The sequence below is a fragment of the Plectropomus leopardus genome, chromosome 13 (assembly GCF_008729295.1).
Source record: "Plectropomus leopardus isolate mb chromosome 13, YSFRI_Pleo_2.0, whole genome shotgun sequence".
NCBI classification, from domain to species: domain Eukaryota; kingdom Metazoa; phylum Chordata; class Actinopteri; order Perciformes; family Serranidae; genus Plectropomus; species Plectropomus leopardus.
Window position 1 is genome coordinate 7,744,509 of NC_056475.1, and position 21,560 is coordinate 7,766,068.

General features: G+C 39.3%; 1 protein-coding gene across 1 annotated transcript in view; it reads left to right on the plus strand.

The window, feature by feature from the left end:
• The first annotated feature begins 3,099 nt into the window (after positions 1-3,099).
• Positions 3,100-21,560, plus strand: part of LOC121952359 (glutamate receptor 4) — a 143,515-nt gene continuing 125,054 nt past the window's right edge. The window contains exons 1-2 of the mRNA XM_042498982.1: positions 3,100-3,289; positions 8,369-8,527. Of these exons, the coding sequence (XP_042354916.1) occupies positions 3,199-3,289; positions 8,369-8,527 (250 nt within the window). The 5' untranslated portion in view covers positions 3,100-3,198. The remainder of the gene's footprint in view (positions 3,290-8,368; positions 8,528-21,560) is intronic.

Consider the following 21,560-nt stretch of genomic DNA (forward strand, 5'->3'; position numbering starts at 1 on the left):
AGACAAAACCTCCAAATGACTTTATCTTAATTAAATTTCTGACTGAAATCATGCATTATTTGATCATGGTGACAACATTTTAGCTCATCAAATCATCATCTTAAAGGGAGAGTGGAACATTTTGGGAGGCTTGATAGTTGTTTCCCCCGTTCTGCAGTTTCATACTAAGCTAAGTAAATCCTGTTTTGGCTCTAGCTTCATATTTAAAACATAGGTGTTGTATTTCTGACACAGAAAGGATTTTCCATTATTTATCCTTTCCTCACTGATACAAAGGGGGTGGACAAATCAATAGAAACACGTCAGTATAATGCGATATAGCACCACAAATGGCATCTTCTAAAATGACCACACACCTGAATCAACACCTTAAAACACTTTGACCTTCGTGAGGGGAAGATTTATTATAGGATTGTTGTATTAGACTGCATTTAGATTTAGCTAGATATGCTTGTAAGCTGAGTCTTTTTTCTTCATAGTTCTTCATAGATTTTGATCCCAATCATACATCAAGAGGTGACCAAAACCATTTCAATGTACACGAGTCTTGTTGTCAGAGAGACTTGGGGACCCCTTAGTACTGCTGATTGTGGAACAACCCAGTGTCAGCAATTACATTTGAATGTTATTATGTAGAATATATGTTAAAACTTTATGTTTTAACAATGCTTTGATTAACATGTAAGGGTTTAGGCAGAAAAAACACATAGTTATGGTTAAGAAAAGATCATGTTTTGCCTTAAAAGACCCATTTTGGGGGCACAATCCTGGCAGGAAGCATAGTGATATCTTCTACAAAACAACCACTTTTTATAGCATTAACCTCGCTAAGGTGTTGCTACAAAACCCACATTTGGAGCCTTAAAGGGCTACACCATCTAAATTAGGAATTCCAATGTTATTTGTATGGCAAAGTTTCATCAGTATTTCTGAGCTACTCTTTCTCAATGCCAGAAACTAGACAAGTAAGTCTCAACCTTCTGATGTCTCCAAAGACTCATTGTCTTTGGAGCTGCTGAGTTTGAGCTTGATTTAATGGACCCATAACATGTTTTTCTTTTTCTTTTTCATACCCAAATGAGTTTTATTCTATTGTAGTGATCTCAGCTCTGAAACAAAAAACAAAAAATGTACCCGTATACGCAACATCTCTCAGTGTTATCTAGAACATCTTTTGTAATTCATTGTCTGTGGAGCAGCTTCAGACTTTATACCACACATATTTGAGTTTCAGCAATCTAATTCTTGGATTTGGAATAGTTGTTTGTTTACTCATATATTTTGGATTACCTTAGAACATAGGAATAATGCACATGAAGTGTTTAAAATAAAATTTAATGAAATTTTAAAAAGCCAATTGAAACACAGCAATGAATCTCTAAAACTCATGAGGTGTTGCTGATTGTTGGTCTTGAACGGACCTCTGCAGGAGTCTGCAGTTTGGCAGGTGTGTCGCCGAGGTGTCACACCGTCCACCATCACCCTCATCACTGGACCACAGCTCAACTTATATTATGTCAGTTTAAAAACGTTGTTATGGTGAGTATGAAATATACAAATGTAACATATTCATAGTTTGTATAAATGTACAGTGCCAGCATTTTCCCTGGCGACTGGGCTGTGTGGAATTGATGGTTTAGCGATGGTTTTTTTGGAGTCAGCATCTAGTGGCCGTTGGAGGAACTGCAGCTGAGGACTTGGGCCTTTTTTATGTAGAAGCTTTTGACAGTGTGGTGTCTACACATTCTTGCTGCTTTTTATATCGGTTTTCTTATTGAAACACTGAAACATAACGCTGCAGTGACATGACCACAAAGGGAGCATTTCTCAAATGACACTGCTGTGGTCCAAGTTTAGAGAACCTCAAAACCTTTAAGTCCCAAGTTTAACTATTGCTGCCTTCAGGTGCTCCTCAGAAATATCACATTAATGAGTTACCAGCACATGGACCGCCCTCCAAACTTGTAATTTGAATGGGAAAGTGGGAAATGTTAATGATACCCGAGTTGCATTGTCATCATTGACAGCAGCCAATTTTCTTTGCAATTATCTCTGCAGCACCTTAAGCCCTCATTCACTGGGACACCAGGAACATAAAGCTAGCTAGCTCAGCAAATATAAGCTATTTATTATGTTATTAAAGCTTATAAACAAATAAAAAAAGGTTCCCTGTGTTACTTGCTTTTGTAAAACACCAGCCATGAAAAAAACAACCTTTTTACAACTAGTGTTCATGTTTGTTGCTTTTTTTCTGAAAAGAGCACCTGTATGTCGTGAATACGACTGCACACACAGTATGATATTTCGGAGGAGCCTGTGAAGGCTGCATATTTATCACACTGACCAGTAAAAACATAAATCAGGACTGTTGCCTTTTATCTATTGGGATGATGGTACTGGACATGCACTTTGAAACTAATAACACAAAAAGGCACCCTGCTATTAAAGCCAAGTGAAAAAATATATAAAAATTAGACCAAATAATTCAGTGCAGAAGTCATTTAAATCCTACAAAAGAAAGTTCACAGACAATAAAATATAGATTGTAGGGTTTGGTTTTTTTTGTGATCCTATTCATGTATGCAATTAATGCACTTTAAATGACACCTTAATGATTAGGACGGGGAGAACAGGGCTCATGTAAGTGAAAGAACATTTATTTTCTGATGCAAAAAGCGCTGACTGTAAGAATGTGCCAAAATGAAAAAATCTCGTCAGCCATCAGTCCTCGCATTTCGCATCAGCAGCTCTGGAAGTTTTGGTGTTAAATGAGCTGCGGGGACTTTTCCGCCGCTCGGTGCTGAGCGGACTGTCTGACGCCCCTCCTGCCTGCCTGCCTGCCCCGGTCGGGTAAAAAGGCGCATGTGTGTTATTGCTGTGATGTTGAGTTGAGCCGCATCCAGACGCACTGGCCGCCGCTGGCTGATGCTCTCCCCCCACCATACACCCCCCCTCATCTTGGTGGTGTTGTGCGCAAAATCTCCAGCGCCGGACGGACGGACGCAGTTTGACGGTACAAACGAGCGGCACTGCGGGGGGATATCCAAGAAAAAGCCATCCAAAGCAGACATGGATATTTAACGGGCATTTGATTTTTTTCATCTCTTTGTTTTTTTTTTACCCTGTGATGTTGCTTTTGCCCCGGGGGTGTTAATTAAACCTGCTCGATGTCTCTCATCAGTTTATAACCGAAACAAAATGAGGATTTCTTCTCGCGACTGGTTTCTGTTGATATTCTCTGTCTTTTGGGGACTGACAATGGGTGCTTTCCCGAGCAGCGTTCAGATCGGTGAGTGTGTTTAAGCGTTTAATGTTATTTCTAAGCAGAAAATTAATCATGTGAATGAATGTGTGGACGTCCTGTCTGCTGCCTGTGCCCTGCCGTTTAACACCTCAGCACTACTCAAAGTGGGAAATGTTGGTTTTCCCTTCCGCAGTCTTTTATTTCTCCTCTCCAAAATATCTCATACAGACAGGGCTCTTTGCTCTGTTGATGCTGTGCATGTTTAAGACACACACACACACACACACACACACACACACCTAATGCGCTTTGTATCTGCAGGCGAGTGTGTATCCCAGTGCACTCCGCCACTGCAGCAGATCAGAGCAGCAGCAAAGTGTGTGTGTGTATTCCCTATGCAGGCTGCCTGTGCATTGACTGCTGTTAACACTCTCGCAGACCCCCGGTCCTGGCGCCGCAATAAACCTCTGCCACGGTCCCACAGGCCCTACACTCCACTGTTTTCTCTTTTCCCAGATGCACTCTTTTTATTTTTTCTAAACGCGTGCATGTTTTTATTTAACAACTTAACAGTCATTGGAGGAAATAAAGAGGATGGATTTTATTTCACTAGCAGATTGACTGGGTTGATTTAAAGGCAGGGAATGAAAAGAAGGGCAAACTGTGACCTCCAGTTGTTCATCATCACCCTCCCAAAAAAATCAATGATTAGAAAAGCAGTAATTCCTGTTCTTTCCCCGTAAAAATCCTCACAATTTGTTTTTTTTTTTTATTCCGATAAAGGTGTTGAAACCTTATTTCTGGATTTAAACATTCCCTCAAACTGACTTATTTTGTGGCTCCACTGCACCCCTGCTTGTAGCGGAGTCGAGGCACATCAGGACCAGTCAGGCTGATGAAAAATGACAAGCTGTTCAAATGATTCTCCTTGTCCTTTTATATCAACGTAATACTCGAATCCCCCAGCCCCTCTGGGGGAGGTCAGAGGTCAGGGTCTGTTACAGAACAGCACCCCTGGAAGTGAGGACACTTGAGCCGGGCAGGGGTTTAAACCTGCATCTGTGGACCTGCTGTGCCAACATGCTGAACATTCAAGTTAATATTCGTTGCTGATTTAAGCAAAACTATTGCTGTGGGTGAATTTTTTGCTCATATTCTGCAATTTCAGGCACAGTTTCCAGCTATTTTTCAAACTATAACCACTTCTCGTTATCGTTTAGCTAACAGCATTGCAAACGTGGTTGATGTAATACCAGTGTCGACTCTCAGCTCTGTAACTGACCTCTGAAAGTGTAGAAATCCACTATGTGCCAGTGTTTCCTCCCCCACCAGACTTCATTTAACACTTTATGTGGTTCTGAGCAGCCACCACAGAGCTCCATCAGTTCTCACAGAGGGCAAACATCTCTCCAATCAGCGCTCCACAGCTTCAAATAATTGTCGCTGAAAAATCAACACTTATTAGCTGTGGGAAATTTACTGTGTGTACACATGCCTGCAACACAGAACAAGCGCACACAGTCATGGCAAACGTGTTTCACAACTGAATTTGCACACCACTGATACATGTGAAGATAGATGCGCTTTTCATTCATTCTTTTTTATTAATTTCCTTTTTTTCTCAAGTGTCATATTGGGGCTGCTCCCAGCATGCATTACATGGAGGGCAGTGAGGACAGAAAGTCAATCCATCACACCCAGAAAAATAAAAACCTCTTAGAATAATCATAAAAAATAATCAAGAGCCTTTGTGTTTGCCAAGCTCACTGATTCAAATCCACCTTCAAAGTGAAGTAGAGTTTGGAAAATTATTATTTCAAGCATCACTAGAAGGTCCTTTAGAGTTTTTTATTCCCAAATTCTCATTTAGTTGTAAAATCTTTAAAAGGGACAGTTCACCCCAAAATTAAAAATACAGGTTTTTCCTCTTTCCCGTTGTACTGTTTATTAATCTAGATTATTTTGGTGTGAGTCAATGAGTGTTGGCGATATCGTCCATATGGACATCTGCCTTTTCTCAATTATAATAGAACTGGATGACACTCAGCTTGTGGTGCTCAAACAGCCAAAAAATACATTTGAAAACTCATCAGCAATGTGTCTGTCCAGAAATCATGTCCTGGTAACTTAAGATAATCCACTGAATGTATTGTGAGCAGTTTCATGTAGGAACTATTTTCTTTCTACCGAACTACACCTGCTAACCGTGTCACCACACAAAAATTAATTAATTAACATTAATGGCGCCCTTCTCTGCTGAGCTGTATTGTTAGCTTGCTCAGTGGCGCTAGGTGAGCTAGCAGTAGGTCAGCTCTGCCTGCCTTATTTACACGTTATCACAATGTGAGCAGAGGTAATGAAAACTAGCAGGCGTAAATTCAAAGGCCTGTGACCTGCTGTTATCATCCAGGTAACATACACCAGGTGGAAAGCTCTTTGGATCCGAAATAGTCTTAGTGTTGGCAAACCATGTGATTTTTATGAAACTTCTAAGTCTGGGGTGCTACAGTGCGCACTTCAGTACTGAATCTCATTTTGTGTGACATCTTGCAGAAGGGAAAGTCGTAGCTGAATAAGTGGGATTCAGGTCAAAGCTTCTCCTCGTTTAATCAGCTGCGAGGATAAGTTTCTACATCTGAAATATGTAAAGGGCATTCCTGCTGATTGGTTGCCAAGATGATCAAAACGTTTACACTTTTTTTTCTTTTTTTTTGGTAAATCAAGAATTAACACCTCCTGTGAGCATTTGGTTGTGAGTCAACGGGACATGAAACCATCACAGTGGGAATTCTGTGAAATTCACAGCAGCTTTTTTCCAACCATTACTAGAGTTATGCAAAAATATGTAAAGGATTTGCATGAGTGAGAATCATAAAGAAGCAAAATATTCTAAAGTTTACCTTTAAAGAGGTCAGCCATAAAAAGAGCACACTGGCATTTTGCTTTAAATGACATTTATAATGTCTTATCCCAAGAAATATCGCCTTAAGTTAGATTTTCAAATGTGAAGCAAACTGCTTCAAACCTAAAACACCACTGACATTTGCACGACCATGAACAGTGTAGTCAGGATCTTTGTATATGAAGAAGGCTGTAATGTAAAAAAGAAGCCAAGAGCAAAGTCTTATCTCTGACGCCAAACTGATTCTTGACACTGGAGCTGCTCATGCATAAAAAAACTGAATGAAAAGCTGCATTGATCCAGAAGGATATTCTCGGAATATCATATCACTTTTTCTGCTTGCGTTGATATGAAACAAAGGTGTTTTACATGCCAGTCACATGGTATCTACATTGTCACAAAGCCTAGTGTGGTGCTTTAAGTGTCATCAGTTGCTACACTGTAGGATTTACACTGAATTGTCAACTATTGTGATTTACCAAACCAATAATGTCCTTTTATTACATTTCATATATTGTCCAGTCAGCAGTGTGCACTTGTAATATGATAGAGGTTTTTCTCTGACCACAGCTGCTAAAACAGTCTTTAAACCTCAGTACACGATTGGTAAAAGCTTTATAAAGACAATGCTGAGGTTGTCTAAACAAGAAGAACAGCAACCATTTGTTCAAATGTCAAATATAATGTACGTTTATCTGACCTTGTACTATAATAATAATGATCTGGGTTTTTCCCCAACCGTAACCAAGTGGTTGTTGTTTTAACAATAAAGATGACCGTTTCTTTACCCTGTTTAGGTGTTTTTTTAAAAATCAATTTCACCCCCTCAAACGTTAACCAAGTTTTTAACCACCACGTTTTTAGCGACTCTAGCGGCATGTGTCTAACCAACTCTTTCTTACTCCCACCTTGTCAAATATTGGCGCTTAGTCAGTAGCCCCAAAAGTCAAACTATGACACTGTAGGTACCTTTCTATTGTCACTTCTAGATCCTCGAGGACAGACTGTCAGTTTCCGCTTGTTACATACATAGCGTCTCAATTAACTTCCTTGTTTTAGGAGATGTATAGTTTGCTTGTCTTTTTTCCAAAATAAACTTTTTGGTTTACTTCTTTAGGTTTAGCGACAAAAGTAGGCAACAAGGTTAGGTCTGGGAAAAAAAATCATGGTCCTGGTTAAAAAGGGTATTTCGATTTTACTTACATAATGTGACATACTATGCTTGATCCATAAAATAAAGTTAATTTTTGGTTTCACGCAGGATACCAACAGCAGTCTCCTGGGTGATAGTCCTGTCCAATACGGACTGTCTCGCTCTTTATACTATGGCCTTTGCTCAGAACATCAAATAATGATGCTAAAGGGTGCTTCTGTGTGCCCGTAATTGGTGTCAAAGGCCACTGACCATGCAGTGGTATTTGACGAGTCAATTTGTTGCCCAGGTGGCAAGGTGGTTTAATGGTTAGCACTGTCACCTTACTGTCACAGTAAGAGGGTTCCCAGTTTGAACCCGGGTTTGGACCTTGGGTGGAGGGATCCTTCTGTGTGGAGTTTGAATGTTCCCCCCGTGTCTACGCAAAGACATGCAGGTGAATCGGTCACTCTAAATAGCCCGTAGGTGTGAATGTCTGTGTATGTGTCAGCCCTGGCGACCTGTCCAGGGTGTACCCCGCCTCTCGTCCAATGACAGCTGGGAGTGGCTCCAGCCCCACCGTGATCCTTACGAGGACAAGTGATAACGGACAATGAATGAGTTTTTTTGACCACTTTGATCCAGCCATGAAATTTGGTACAAATATCCATAATCCCCAAAGGATGAATTTTTACGACTTTGAAGTTCTCACGATTTTGTTTGATGTTCTCAAAGTTTACACTTTACCAGTGAATATCTTAACACCAACTGGTTGGATTGGCACAGAATTTGATACATTTATTCATCATTCATCACCATCATAAGATATATATCCCACTGGATTTGATCACCTGGTTTTTCTTCTAGTGCCACCAGCAGGTTGACATTTTTCGTTCGCAGATCATGTTAACATTGTTTTAGCGGTTTTATGGCTTCATCTCACTTGTTTCGTGTGTCTGTGCCAGTCAGAAACAGTTGAACTTTCTGTCATAAAATTAAACATATGGGTGAAATAGAGTGGATTCTTCTCTGGGGCTTTTTCTCCCCACATGCTCCTCATCAGACCTCTGCTTCTCCTCCTTCTGTTCAGGCGGTCTGTTCATCAGAAACACTGATCAGGAGTACACTGCCTTTCGTTTGGCAATCTTCCTGCACAACACCAGCCCCAACGCCTCGGAAGCCCCGTTCAACCTGGTGCCTCACGTGGACAACATCGAGACGGCCAACAGCTTTGCCGTCACCAACGCCTGTAAGTCAGTCATGTGGCTTTATCTTGTGTTTGTGCACTGGGATTTTGATCATTGTTTAACAGAAAATGAGACTTCGTGTGTGTGAGGTAACCAGTCAAGAGTTTCATCAAGACATTTGGACAATATTGGGTTTTTATTAAAGGGTAACTCAGTTTTATTATAGCCAGGTTCTTAATTTTGTTATTAGTATAAACTGTAGTCAAAGAATTTAATGCAATAGCAATATAATGGCTGTCATCCCAAATGAAAAAGGGGTAAAAGGTTGTAAATGACACATAACTGACACATATTTAGGTTGTGTGAATCGATCACAACACTAAACTAAAACTTGGTGTGTGTATTCGAGACTACACGTGTGTACATGAATGTGTGTGTGATGGTGTTGCAGTTCAGCTGTGTCTGTGAGTGTCTGCTGGTTCACATCCGATGTGAGCAAAGCCACACACACTGGAGGGGACAGCAGCTGTAAACACACAAACAACAATCACACACACTGCTGTGGTTAGATCTCCTAACGGTAGTAGGCAGTGATTTTTTTAGTGATGATCCCCAGGGAAACGTCCTCTTTCTTTGCATCTTTCTGTCTTAGTGTCTGTGTATGTGTGTCGTGTGTGTGTGTGGATGGGTCTGTGTGTCGTGTGTGTTTGCGTGTGTGTACGCACAGGGGGTTCCCACAAAGGCCATAAAACACTGCAGCCTGATGTCTTCTACTATCTATGGTGGGATCTGGTGTTAGAAAAATCAATGGCTAAATTAAGCAGAGAATGAAGTGCTGTTATGGTTGTTTGGTAATTGAGGGGGTGTATTGTGTGTGTGTGTGTGTGTGTGTGTGTGTGTGTGTGTGTGAGATGACCAAAGACTGATTTCAGAAATGTTCTCAGTCTGTAATCAGTCAACGTATCCCTTTACAATGGTTATTATGATATTATGCAAATTAGCGCCACACAAATGACGTTACATCCTTAACGTGAAGTTACGTAATTAACGTAATGCTGTGGATATTTGGTTTAGGAAATTAAACATGGTGATGACGACCGTAAATAGGTCAAAGGTCAGAATACCGGCGTCTTCACTAGATTGCCTCTTTCTTTAGTCCCGTCAGCACATTGGTAATGTGATCATAGCCTTCCAAAATATGTGCATATGCATAAATTACTGGCTCATGATTACATAGGATATATAAGAATTTTGGTGCATTACTTTTAATTTTTGTAGGAAATTGTACCAAAGTGCACAATAGCAGTGTAGATCACACTAGGAAAGCAAATATTTTGAAGAGCTGTACTTTATTTAATCTTTTAGGGAATCATATTTCCCCTAAATTTACCCTCTAGGGGTTTACAAAGTCAGATTTTGGTAAATTAGAAAGGAAAAAGTATATCATATTAGTTATCAGCAGTTCCTCTCTGCAATGAATCCATGGATGCACAGACAACTATCACTGGATTACTTTGATACTGAAGAAAACTTCAAAACATGATGATTCCCAGTTCTGTTGTAAGGAATTAAAAGAAACGCATTTTTTTCTGATGATCTCTAAACAGATTTATTGAGGTTTGGATGGATGGATGCTAGAGATAATGAAAAACAGTTGTAGGATATGCTTTAATTAATTTACCTTACTCGACATCGTATGTCCTGCAATGTGGCTATTGTGCATGTGCGAATTGCAATGACGACACTAAAAAAATGTATTGTGTAACTCTAATTCAAATGTGTGTTCAGATTTGACCAACTCCCAAATTTTGATGCAACTGTCTGTTTACCCTTATGCAGTATTTTTGCCTCTGCAGCATTACAGCAAAAATAGTTGTCTTCTGCAACATTATATTAGCTTTTCTCTTGTGGGATCATTGGAAACCTTGAAACCATGCTGACGCAAGCATTCAGCTCAAGCGCTTTTGTGACGACAACAAATGTATATGTGAGATTTTGACTATTAATGACCTGTAGGATGAAATTACAGTAAATAAAGCTGTATTGATTTCTGTGGGGAAATGAGTTGTGCCAGCAGCAGATAGAAAAATGCAGGGGGAAACATAGAAAGTGGGTTATGAGCACAAGAACAGAATATATTGAGAAAATAAAGCAGTTGCAGGGGATCTACTGTATATATGCAAACATAAAAATGCAGTTGCAGTATATTTAAAGTGGACTGTAGGAGGAAAGAGCATGAATATTAATGTGGTCTTAGTTTAAACCACTAAACTATACACATTATTTGAAGAAAATAAACCAGAATGATCTACTTCTAAGTACTTGCATATCTTTTATAAGCTACTTAAAATGTTCTTGCACCAAAAAAGCTTCTCTTTCAATAATAGACCAGGGTTGCAGAGTCCCTATTTCAATCTCTTCTGCTTGCATTTTACTTGCAAGGTTACACAATCCTCAAAACAGGCATTTTGTGTTCACACGGTCAATACAGACACTGTAATGAGGCGGTGAGCCAGGAAACGGCTGTTAGAGGAGCTCTCAATGACCGATGCGGTAAGAGCAGAGCAGTAGTTGTCCTGCAGTTGAGGCATTGGTGGGTGTAAACTGTATATTTCCAGGAAACAGAAGAAACTATGGGACTTTTCACCGCTAGTCTAATGGCTGCACAGTCACAGGAAGCGAGTCTGCAGCGCATTGATTGGCCAAGCCAAATCAGAGCAGAATTACATGAGCCAATCAATGGCTCTGATAGCTCAGGGCCAGTGGGGAATCTGAGATCGAAGGCACATCGCTTGCTTTCACCCCCCCCCTTTTACATTTCCCAGTGTCTTTATTCCTTTTTTCCTCCTCAGCGCCTGCTTTTGCACCAATATCAGAGGCCCTGGGATAATGGTTATGAATGGGCAGTGTTACCATGTGACGTTTAAGGGCATAGCATACATTTGGGAAGGGGAGATGAGAGACGGAGCTAATTTGTGAAGAGAGATTAGGCCATTCAACGGCTCGGCGTGCTGCTGTCAGGAAGGCTGATGGGAACAATTGGAGGGAGGACGGGGATAAATGTTGTTGTATGTTCCCCATTGTCATTGATAATCATTCTGTAGACCCAGACACTGATAAACTATGTATCATTTATATGATTAACTGAATAGGCTCCATATTATTCACAGTGGGGTCACTGGTTTTACTGGTGTTGTATTGCAATGTAAAGCTACTAATTTAACATTTTTATTGGTTATCTCACAACTTTCAAAGGTCCTTTTGTTGGTATTTCACACAGCAATGAAATGTTTGAGTTTATCGTGACTCCTCCTTATAATTACTATTAACAAATGAGACAATGGACATTAGATACAGGGACAGTCCACCCTTGAATCAGAAATACAATTTTTCCTCCTTCTCGAAGTGCCATTTATAAGTCTATATTGTTTTGGTGTGAGTTGCTGTGTATTGGAGATATCAGCTGTAGAGATGTCTGCCCTCAGTCCAATAACATTGAACTAGATGGCACTGTGGTGTTCAAAGTGCCACAAAAAACATTAGAAAAACTCAACAGCAATGTCTGTGCCAGAAATCTTGACCCTGTTTCTCAAGATAATCCACAGAACTTGTTGTGAGCAGTTTCATATAGGAACAAATTTCTTTCTACCAAAGTACACTCACCAATTGTGTCACCATGCCGAAAGAGCGTGAGGAATGTCAACATAAATGGCGAGATATAAATATAAATGGCATCCTCCTCAGTTGAACTGTAATGTTAGCTAGTTCAGTAATGATACGTGAGCTAGCAGTAGATACATGTTTCCCTCTGCACTGTGATCCGGTTGGTGAATGTACAGTGGTTAGGTCGACTTGACTGGACTGGACTTGACTTGATTTCAGAGAACCTCATTTGGCTCAGCTTTTCAAAGTTCTGCTGTGACAACAAGCCAAATAGAGATCAACAATGTGTAGAATTGTCATGATTTGATAATGCAACTTTGAGTATAGTGCAAACAAACTCCAACTCAAAAACTCAAAAAATGTAATTCCATAAAATCACTGCAGAAGAAGGGGGCACAGAGTAAAGAGACGTACTTAAACATGCGCCAATCAAACCTCAAGCAAAAAAAAAAAAAAAAAATAGCAAATGTGATGGTAATATGGTATATAATTTGAAGTCTCCTCACTGCTTCACACATATCTGCTGTATTCATCTGCCACTATTTGGGAGTGACAGTGACAAATATGCTTTATGTACATCATGATTTATTCGTTACAGTAAGTCTGTTTCCATGTGCTGCTTGTTGTTAACATAGTTACACCAACTTTGCTACCTCAGCCAAGCGCAGAGACATTTTGGTGGATGGAAACACTCACTGTCTACCTGAGTGCCTTTTTTCGATAGTAGCAGGGGTTGCCAGTGTTGTTTCAAACTCAAGACACTGTGCGTTAAAGGATATGACTGATGACATTATATATTATGTTACTGTCAATTGTGGTATTTTGCCCAAGAGCTTCATTGTCCAAAAATTATTTAAATAATTGATACCTTGAATACACGCACTGTGATTTATTTGGAGTCAGTCCAATTTCTGGTGCTGTAAATACTCACTCAAGCACCAAATGCTCATTAATCATCTGCTGAAAATAGAACCAACAAATGTACTTACTGCTTCTGTTTGAGTAGGAGTTTTCTAAAAATTGCAGCTGCCCAGCTGTTTTAGAATAATGTATCTTTTTAATTAAACTATATGTTTGTGACCCATTTTTATTAGAGATTTCAGTCGGAAAAAATGTACCGGGGCCTGAATGCCACAGACAGAATAGGGAAGTCTGACTCAGGCATTGTTGGCTTTGGCCTTTTGGTGAGATTTGTGGAGAATAAGAAAAGTAAAGAAAGGTATCAGCCACATCTCTTAAAGCAAGACTATGCAACTCTTAAAAGAAGATCAGTCTTCTGAACTGAAGGACTGTAAAGTTGAATTCATAAATAGTAAAATTTGACTGTGTACTGGATGACAAAGTGAATTTATTAATTGTAGATTTAATTAGATACATATAATTAATGCCAAATTCATTTATTTACTTCCTGTGCCTTAATTGAAAATGTAGCTGTGGGGAGGAGGGGAGTCTAATTGCTCTCTGTCCAACCATTTTGTTTTGTTTCATTAAATTTATCTGTCTGCACATATTGTCTCAGACACAGCTATCAGATTTTATGATAATGGGATATGCTGCATCTCACTGCAGCATTTTGGCATTTTATTTTGAAAGAGGCCATCAGGTCAGAGCAGTGACACACTTGTCACTGACTGGCCTGCAGGAACATCAGCTGTGGGGAGTGAAAATGTTTAATGTTGCCTTATGTCACCTACAAATGCTGCATGATGCATCACTTACATCACTATACTGAGACTGAAATAATTGTTTTTTAAAAGCACAAAATGAGGCGTGCTTGAACACTGGATGCAGATTTCAGTCTGTCTGTGCTTTTTTTGTAAACAGCTATGAAAGCAGAAAATCCCTCGTCTCCCACATGTGTGGAGAGGTTGGAAGTAAAATGCCAAAACAACAGACTGCCTGTTCATTATGAAACACGGAGGCAGCATGCTGATCATTTCATGGATCTCTGCCTTGCTGTCAAGGTGCCATTGTTGGTAATCTGCTGAAGTTCAGGACAGCCAGAGTGACTCTTCGCCTGTGAGTCCTTGAACTCCTCAACTATGTGTCCCTTTAGATGAGAGGACATCTCCTCTGGGACTTCAGACCAAATGAGAGCAGCCAGGTGTTTCTGACAGCAGCTTGTGCACATGAAGCAAATTATCAGCACCAGTAGTGAAATACACCTCTGTCAAAAAGGAATAAATAGGCAGAAAATGGATGTGATCTGATGATCTGTGACCATGGTACTTGTGTAATACTTAAGAACGCAGGGTATCCCACCTATTTTCAGTACAATACAGACACACTTGAGAAAAATACCTCACTGAGGAGATTTCACCTGAACAGTACTTTGCAGGATAAGTCTCTAAGCTCAGATTCTCCACATTGAAGTGGAATGAAAATGAGGATCATACGTGAAGGAAATAATTAGAAGGAGAAGTCTTCTTCTTTCTTGGCAGCAGCTTGACTGCGGCGAACCTCCACCCACTGGATTTTACCTCCTATAAAGGACACTGAGCTGAACTGCAACATCCAGTAATCAATGTATACAAACTAAACTAAGCTAAAGCAAACCACACTGTCCAACACACTCTTAAATCACACAGAGACAAAAAATATGTCTTCTCATGTTTGTCTCATTATTCTAAAATATAACTTCAAAGAAATACACCACATTTTTAACACCATAACATGACTGTCAGCGAAGTGTCAGTCCAGGCTAACACTTCCTCTGGCTTAATATAAAAAACTGACGTCGAAGTTACTCAAGTGAGAAAATGAGAAAGTGTTACATGATGATTTACATTGTTTATCTTTTACATCGACATAAGAAGCTTTATTTCCTTTGTTTTTTTTCTTTACACTGTACACTTTTACAGCTGTTGTTTAATTCCAGTTCAGCAAATTGTTAATAATGTAAAGCCAAAGCTCACAATTTATGCTTATACTGTGCAGTCACATTATCCATCCACAACCTAACTACTTACACTGTATGTTGAAATAAAAAAAAAGCAGAAATTTGGTCCAACTCTCAGAGTCGTGCAGCTCTTTCAGCAAATTAAATTGGCTCAGTCGTTGACACCTGAGCTGGTTCTGTTCATAAGAGTGAAAGTGATAATTTGAATTTCCTCATGTTGCCAACAGCAGACTGATTAGCAAGTTGGAAATAGGATATTGGATAAATCAACCTCTAAAAGATAGAAAAAAATCACTTCATGCCTTCATGCTGGACTCCAAATTAAATTAAGATTTAGACACTCTACCATGTCTAACATAAAAAAACCCAAATCAGGAGCAGTGTCCTCAGTGGTGTGTGTTGCCTTTTCATCCACAGTTTATCGCTCAGCTGATCCTTGTTGTGCGTCTCGTGGTAACCTCTTAACCACACACACAAAGGTTTTAAAAGGCGTGTGGGGGTAGACGAGGTTAATTTGACCTCCTACATGCAGCCCCTGCCTCTGCCTTCATTGAAACACTGACATCTTAATCTGCATTGAGTCATTTATATGCAGCATGGCGCTCTGACTCACTCCACATCCAGATAGCGAGCAGCCGGTGCTCCTATATGTGCTCATGCAGTATAGGAGACCCTACGTGTCCTCTGCGGCTCACACGAGAGCACATGCCTTGTCGGTTTGTCCTCGAGAAGGAAAAGGTCTCCTATTTGTGTTTTGTGCGTGCTTGTGTGTTCCTGCGGGCGAATAATCTGGCTGTGTTGCATGTTAACCGTGTTCCAGTGTATTATCTCTCCCTCCATGGGCTCCATTCAGAGGGGCTCTCCTGCTCTGTAGGGCTGCCCTTTAAATGGCTGCCTGTGCCCCTCATTTGTCTGAGGATTCTTCTGATGCGCAGGTGAAAATGTGCAGGCCTTTTGGTGTGGATACCTGTGCTTGTGTGTGGCTGGTGTTAGAAGAAAGAAAGAGAGGAGGAAAGAGGGGGAGGGGGCTGCTAATGAGAGATTAATGTGGTGAAGCAGGGAGGAAGAGGGAGGATAAAGGGGTGAGGAGATGTGGGGGTTTTTTACAAGAAGGCATTCATTAGCCTGGCTCAAGGTAAAATGTAAGCATAGTAATGTAAGAAACCCGGCTCACACTGCAAGAGTACGACGTAAAGGATGACTTTTCTGCGTTCAGCTGTATTTGCATTTTTTCACCTGTCCCTGAAATGTGTGACGGTGCAACATTAGTCATACGTTTCTAAATTTAGTCAAGATAATGAAAAGTGCCCCCTGCATCACTGATTGTGGCGGGCAAAAATGCAAGGACATCCAGTGAAAGAGTTGACTTTGCAGTCAGAGAAACAGCACAGCCCTGCTCTGTTTGCGTAACAGTCTGCAAACTTGCCAATGTGCAGTGATTTTCATTCTCATTTTCTGGTAAAAGCTTTAATTGAAGCTTTGCATGATGATATAGAAATGTCAGGGTTCTACTACTAGAAGTAAAGAGTAATTTTGGTAACATGCAGTAAGTTGGGACCTGTGCAATATTTGTTTTTTTTGCCACCTGCTGCTTTTTATGCTGTATTTTTATTATTTATTACAAATGTTAACATGTGTGTATATTTATAGGTACTGGACAGCAAATATTCTATTCTATTCTGTTCTGTTCTGTTCTGTTCTGTTCTGTTCTGTTCTGTTCTGTTCTAACCATTTCCATTCTATTCCATTCAACTCTGTTTTTTGCAACTAATTCTATTCTATTCTATTCTATTCTATTCTATTCTATTCTATTCTATTCTGTTCTGTTCTGTTCTAACTAATTCCATTCTACTCTGTTATTTTGCAACTAATTCTGTTCTATTCTGAACTGACATGCAGAAGTTCCTAATTGATTTCATTGCATTATTTGGTCCCAGGCCCAAAAAACTAACAACCCTACACACACACTATATATATATATATATATATATATATATATATATATATATAATATATATATATATATATATATATATATATGCTAAAGAAAAACATGCATCAAGTCATTACGTATGTTCACAAGTATTTTACATCTGTATGACTCATTCAGCCTCCCTGCTTTTGTATAAAACATAATTTCAGAAGGTAAACTGCTCTGACTGTGCATGTAATATTTTTTCTGTGGCACTGCAGTTACATAAAGCTCTTATTCATTCAGTATTTTGCAGCTGAAAACTGACACATAAATGTTCAGCTAACTAATATCTTAAATGTAATTTCCATGTTGATTTCCTCTCATCAAACTTATCCTCCTCCCCTTCTTTCCCCCTTCCACCTCCCTGCACCTCCCCCTCCTGATCTGTACACTGGTATGTAAGTGGCCCCCTGAGGTGTGTGTGTATGTTTTGTGTGTATGTGTGAGTGTGTGTGTGTTAGGACGGTTGAGGAAGAGCTCTGAGGAGACAACTTGCACTGAATGACAGTTAACCGTTAATCCGATCCTGCAGATGTCTGATTCATCGAATTGATAGTGAGTCTGAAGAGCTTTGGCTTCGGTTAGAAAGCTTTAAGAAGAGTGAAGGAAAAATAACCACACACAACTGGCAGAGCATCAGTTGGACAACTAGATAAGACGGACATATCGGTGTCGATTTTAGAAAAGTAGAGAGACTTGCAAAGCCGATGCAGAAGCCAAAAATGTACCAAAGCTCCAACAGCCAGAGAGTTTTAAAAGTAAAAGTCCTGCATTTAATTTGTTTTAATGTCCAGAATAAATGGCATTTTGAGAGTATGTGGTATAGTATTGTGACATATTTCTGAGTTAAACAAGATGAGACAGACGAGATATAACGTTAGGAGGAATTAGATTTGATTGTTGAAAAGTCGAGGCCCTCGTGGTGTTACGCTGATGGCGTCGAGGTATCTGTCAGAGAAAGAGACGAAGCTTTCCGCTGTAAAACGTCTTTGCCTATAATCTGGAGCTGTCACAGACATCACTCTCCTCAAGTGAATCAATTCTAGCCAGTGGACTGTAACTACGGTATTTTTGAGGAAAACGAAAACCCACTGATGTAACGCTACCATACTGCTGCTAGCTAGCATCCCGTCTTATAAGAATGTTTGTTTATATTTAATACAACAAATACAATCTTGGGGAAAAAGTAGCACAGAGGAGTTACGTTTTTTCAATTAACGTGAGGAAATGTTAATTTCACAAAAGTGCTGACACTGAATGTATCAGTAAAATGTTTTCCTAACAAGGTATTTCACTTGTTTTTCCACCAAAATAGGCATTGTTGCTCTCCAGTATCCACTTACAGGGATTTTTGTTAATACATTAATTAATATTTAAATGAAATTATTAATTTTTCCTAAACTTATCCAAAGTGCTTTTTGTTGCCTTCGAGCAGGAGAGTTGGAGGCAAAACCCAAAGTTCTGGTGTCAGTGTTTCTTTATAGAAACGTCTCTGGACATGATCAGTCAGTATTATGATGCCGCAGTGTAATAAAGATTGCAGGTGAGTAACTGTGATTTGTAGGAGACAGGGTTGTAGCTAGCTAACGTAATCGTAGCTCAGTGTGGCTGAAAACTGCAGATGTATTGATGATGGATGTCAATGATATTATTGGTTGAAATTGATGGGGCAGTAGCGTATGTGAGCACATATCAAATATAGGAAGAAAACACGATTTAATTTGGTTATAAAAAATGTAAAGAAATATTTATTAAATGTATTATTGTCATATTTTTGAATATCATGTGCACTGTCTGTCTGCAGATGGGATCTAAAAGGGTCAAAAAGGAATTTTTTGAAATGTCATTATTACTTTAAGTAAAAGTATCAGCAAAATGTAGTTAAAATTATCAAAAGTTGTCATTATGCAGAAAAAATCACACTGTGTTCTGCGTGTTATGATTGGATTATTAACATGTAAGAAGAATTTTGCCATTGTTGATTTTTAGAGGTTCCTACTTTTATCTTCCCGGTGTTTTTATTGAGTGGGAGTAGAGCGACGTTAAGTTCTTGCATAAATCGAAGTCCCTCCCTGATTGTTCTTTAACTGTTGGGAGGGAAGAAACACTGATTATATTTTAACCGATTATCGTATTAGATAAAAGAGTCCCAAAAATAACCAGCTCCTTCAGAGAGAAGATTAATGTTTCTTCTAAGTTTAAGATATTTTAAATATCAACGGGAAATATGGAAGGAAAAACCTGGGAGAAACAAGCAATATTTTAAACAGAGAGGCTTTAAACTCTGCCACCAACTCAAAAGCAAAGTAATTTAGCTAAAACATGTTGTGATGTCATACGTGCATGTCAGACACTTCTCACTCTGGTGCTTTAAGTTGTGTGTCAAGCAGACTGTGATGGACAGTAACAAGGTGGAATTTCAATTATGACAGAGAACTACATTACAGGAAGTTTTGAGAATGAGTTCTGCCCTCCATTCATTAGAAAGGAATTCAGTGAACATTTAGGAGCCGTCAGGGGTGTGAGGCATGCCTCGTCACCTTCATACTCTCAATAGAAAAAATCTATCTATTTTTGGAGGACGTTCGGTGGATTTTTACTTCCAAACTAGGACAGGAAGTCATTTCCATCATTTACTCCAGATTGTGCACTTAATGACTCACTCAGAGATTTCTGTTCAAGTTTTTAGCATCTTTGAGCTAACTCCGCTTTGATATTTTAATTGCATCACACTTTGCATCAGCCTTTGCATCACTGCAGAGATTATAAAGACAAAAGAAATTGGGTAAACAAGTTGCATAATTTGCCATAAATGAAAGCCAAAGGTGACCTTAGGCCACGGTCTCAGGATTAATCTGGGATGTGATCTAGTAATTTTTCTTATATGTCAAGGACTGTCCAGTTGGGGTAATTATCTGTTTGTCCTTTGGATTAGTTATAAAGGACTTGGAACAGTGTGATTAGAATAGATGAAACCTAGGCTGTGTTTGTTAGAAACTCTGGAGAGGAGACAGGGTATTTTTTGTTCAAGATGTAGTTTGAGCTATGATCTGTTTTCTTCTCTTACAAGACATGTTTTAAAAACATTTGAATTGTCCATGTGGGTTGGGCACATAAACTCACCCTAACCGTGAGGAGAGACCATATGTGGTTGAAAACATCTAACATATCTACGAAAGTGGAAAATGAGAAATGAAAAAGAGATAAAGGCTGTTACTCGAGGGTGCTTTTTTTCTGATTTCAATTTTTTTTAATTTGGAGGGCAGGGAAAGTAGTGTTTTTCTGTCTAAGCTGGAAAAAATTTGATGTTTTTCTTGACTGTTTTTAATTGGCTGATGCGTGGGAGGAAGTACGGTATTATTGTGTAGATGTCTCTGTAAAAGAGGCTTAAAATAAACAGTCCGTCCTCAAACTAACTCTGAAGATTAATATTCTCTTTAGATTGAATACTTGATTAATAAGACTGAAGAAAACCTGTTGAGCCAGATGATATTGTGTGTTCTTAAAAACAAAAGTTTCAGGAACGGAGACAGAAAAGACCTTTTTCAAGCAGATTGATTCTCTGGTCTAGCAGTGCCTGTTTAATGATGACTTTGACTGAGGTGCACTCAACTGCACCTCAGTCAAATGTACGCTGCCTATTTATTGTCTGCTGTTACACTGTGTTTTTGAATGCCCACCAAATGAACAAAGAGTTGGAAGAGTGTGTGTGTGTGTTGTGTGGTGTGTGTGTGCTGCGTGCGTCTGCGTGCGAGCATGCAGTGTGTAAGCTGTCCTCAGCTAGAATGCATATATAGTATGTATGGTATATATTATATGTATTTTATATATTATATTATATATATGTATGTATGTATAATGAACTCTGACGATCATTAATCCAGAGTAAATGTTAATAGAAATCTGGCTGATTTTTGAGATCGATACCATGCCCAGTGCATGTTTAAGGGGGAAAATTTTCACCTGAGCGTTGTGCTATAGAGGCGGTCCAAACAATCCTCTAAAATCTTTAGGAATCAATCCAATGAGATCATGATTGTTTTACCAAAATTTCGGGCAGTCTGGTTAAACCAACCAACTGATGTCATGATGCTTAGGCCGTACTACCAGAAGGTCAAATATGTACTTAAACAAGTCAGTGCTGTTCACTATTGATACGATACATATAATGATTGATTTGTTTATTTTAGAACTGATCAATAATACTGAGGCTGTCTGTTTGCAATCAACTTCAACTCACCCTGATTGGACAGCATGCAGGTTTATGGTTCACAAATTTTGTTATAACGCCTTTTTTCTCTTCTCAGAGCTTAACATAGCTCTGATGTAAACTTTAAACACAATACTGTTTCTCACAAATATGGAGAACGGCAACATTAAAGATACAGAATATGTGCACATCATACGGCTCAATGAAAAACTTCAGTCCATGTCGACCTTCAAACAACCGTATCAGTCAGCTGCTAATATCAACATTGTTCATGCAACATTAACGCTAATGAAAGCCTAACGGATTGAAGTGAATTGCCTCTGCGAGACAGAGACACCCAGAATATTT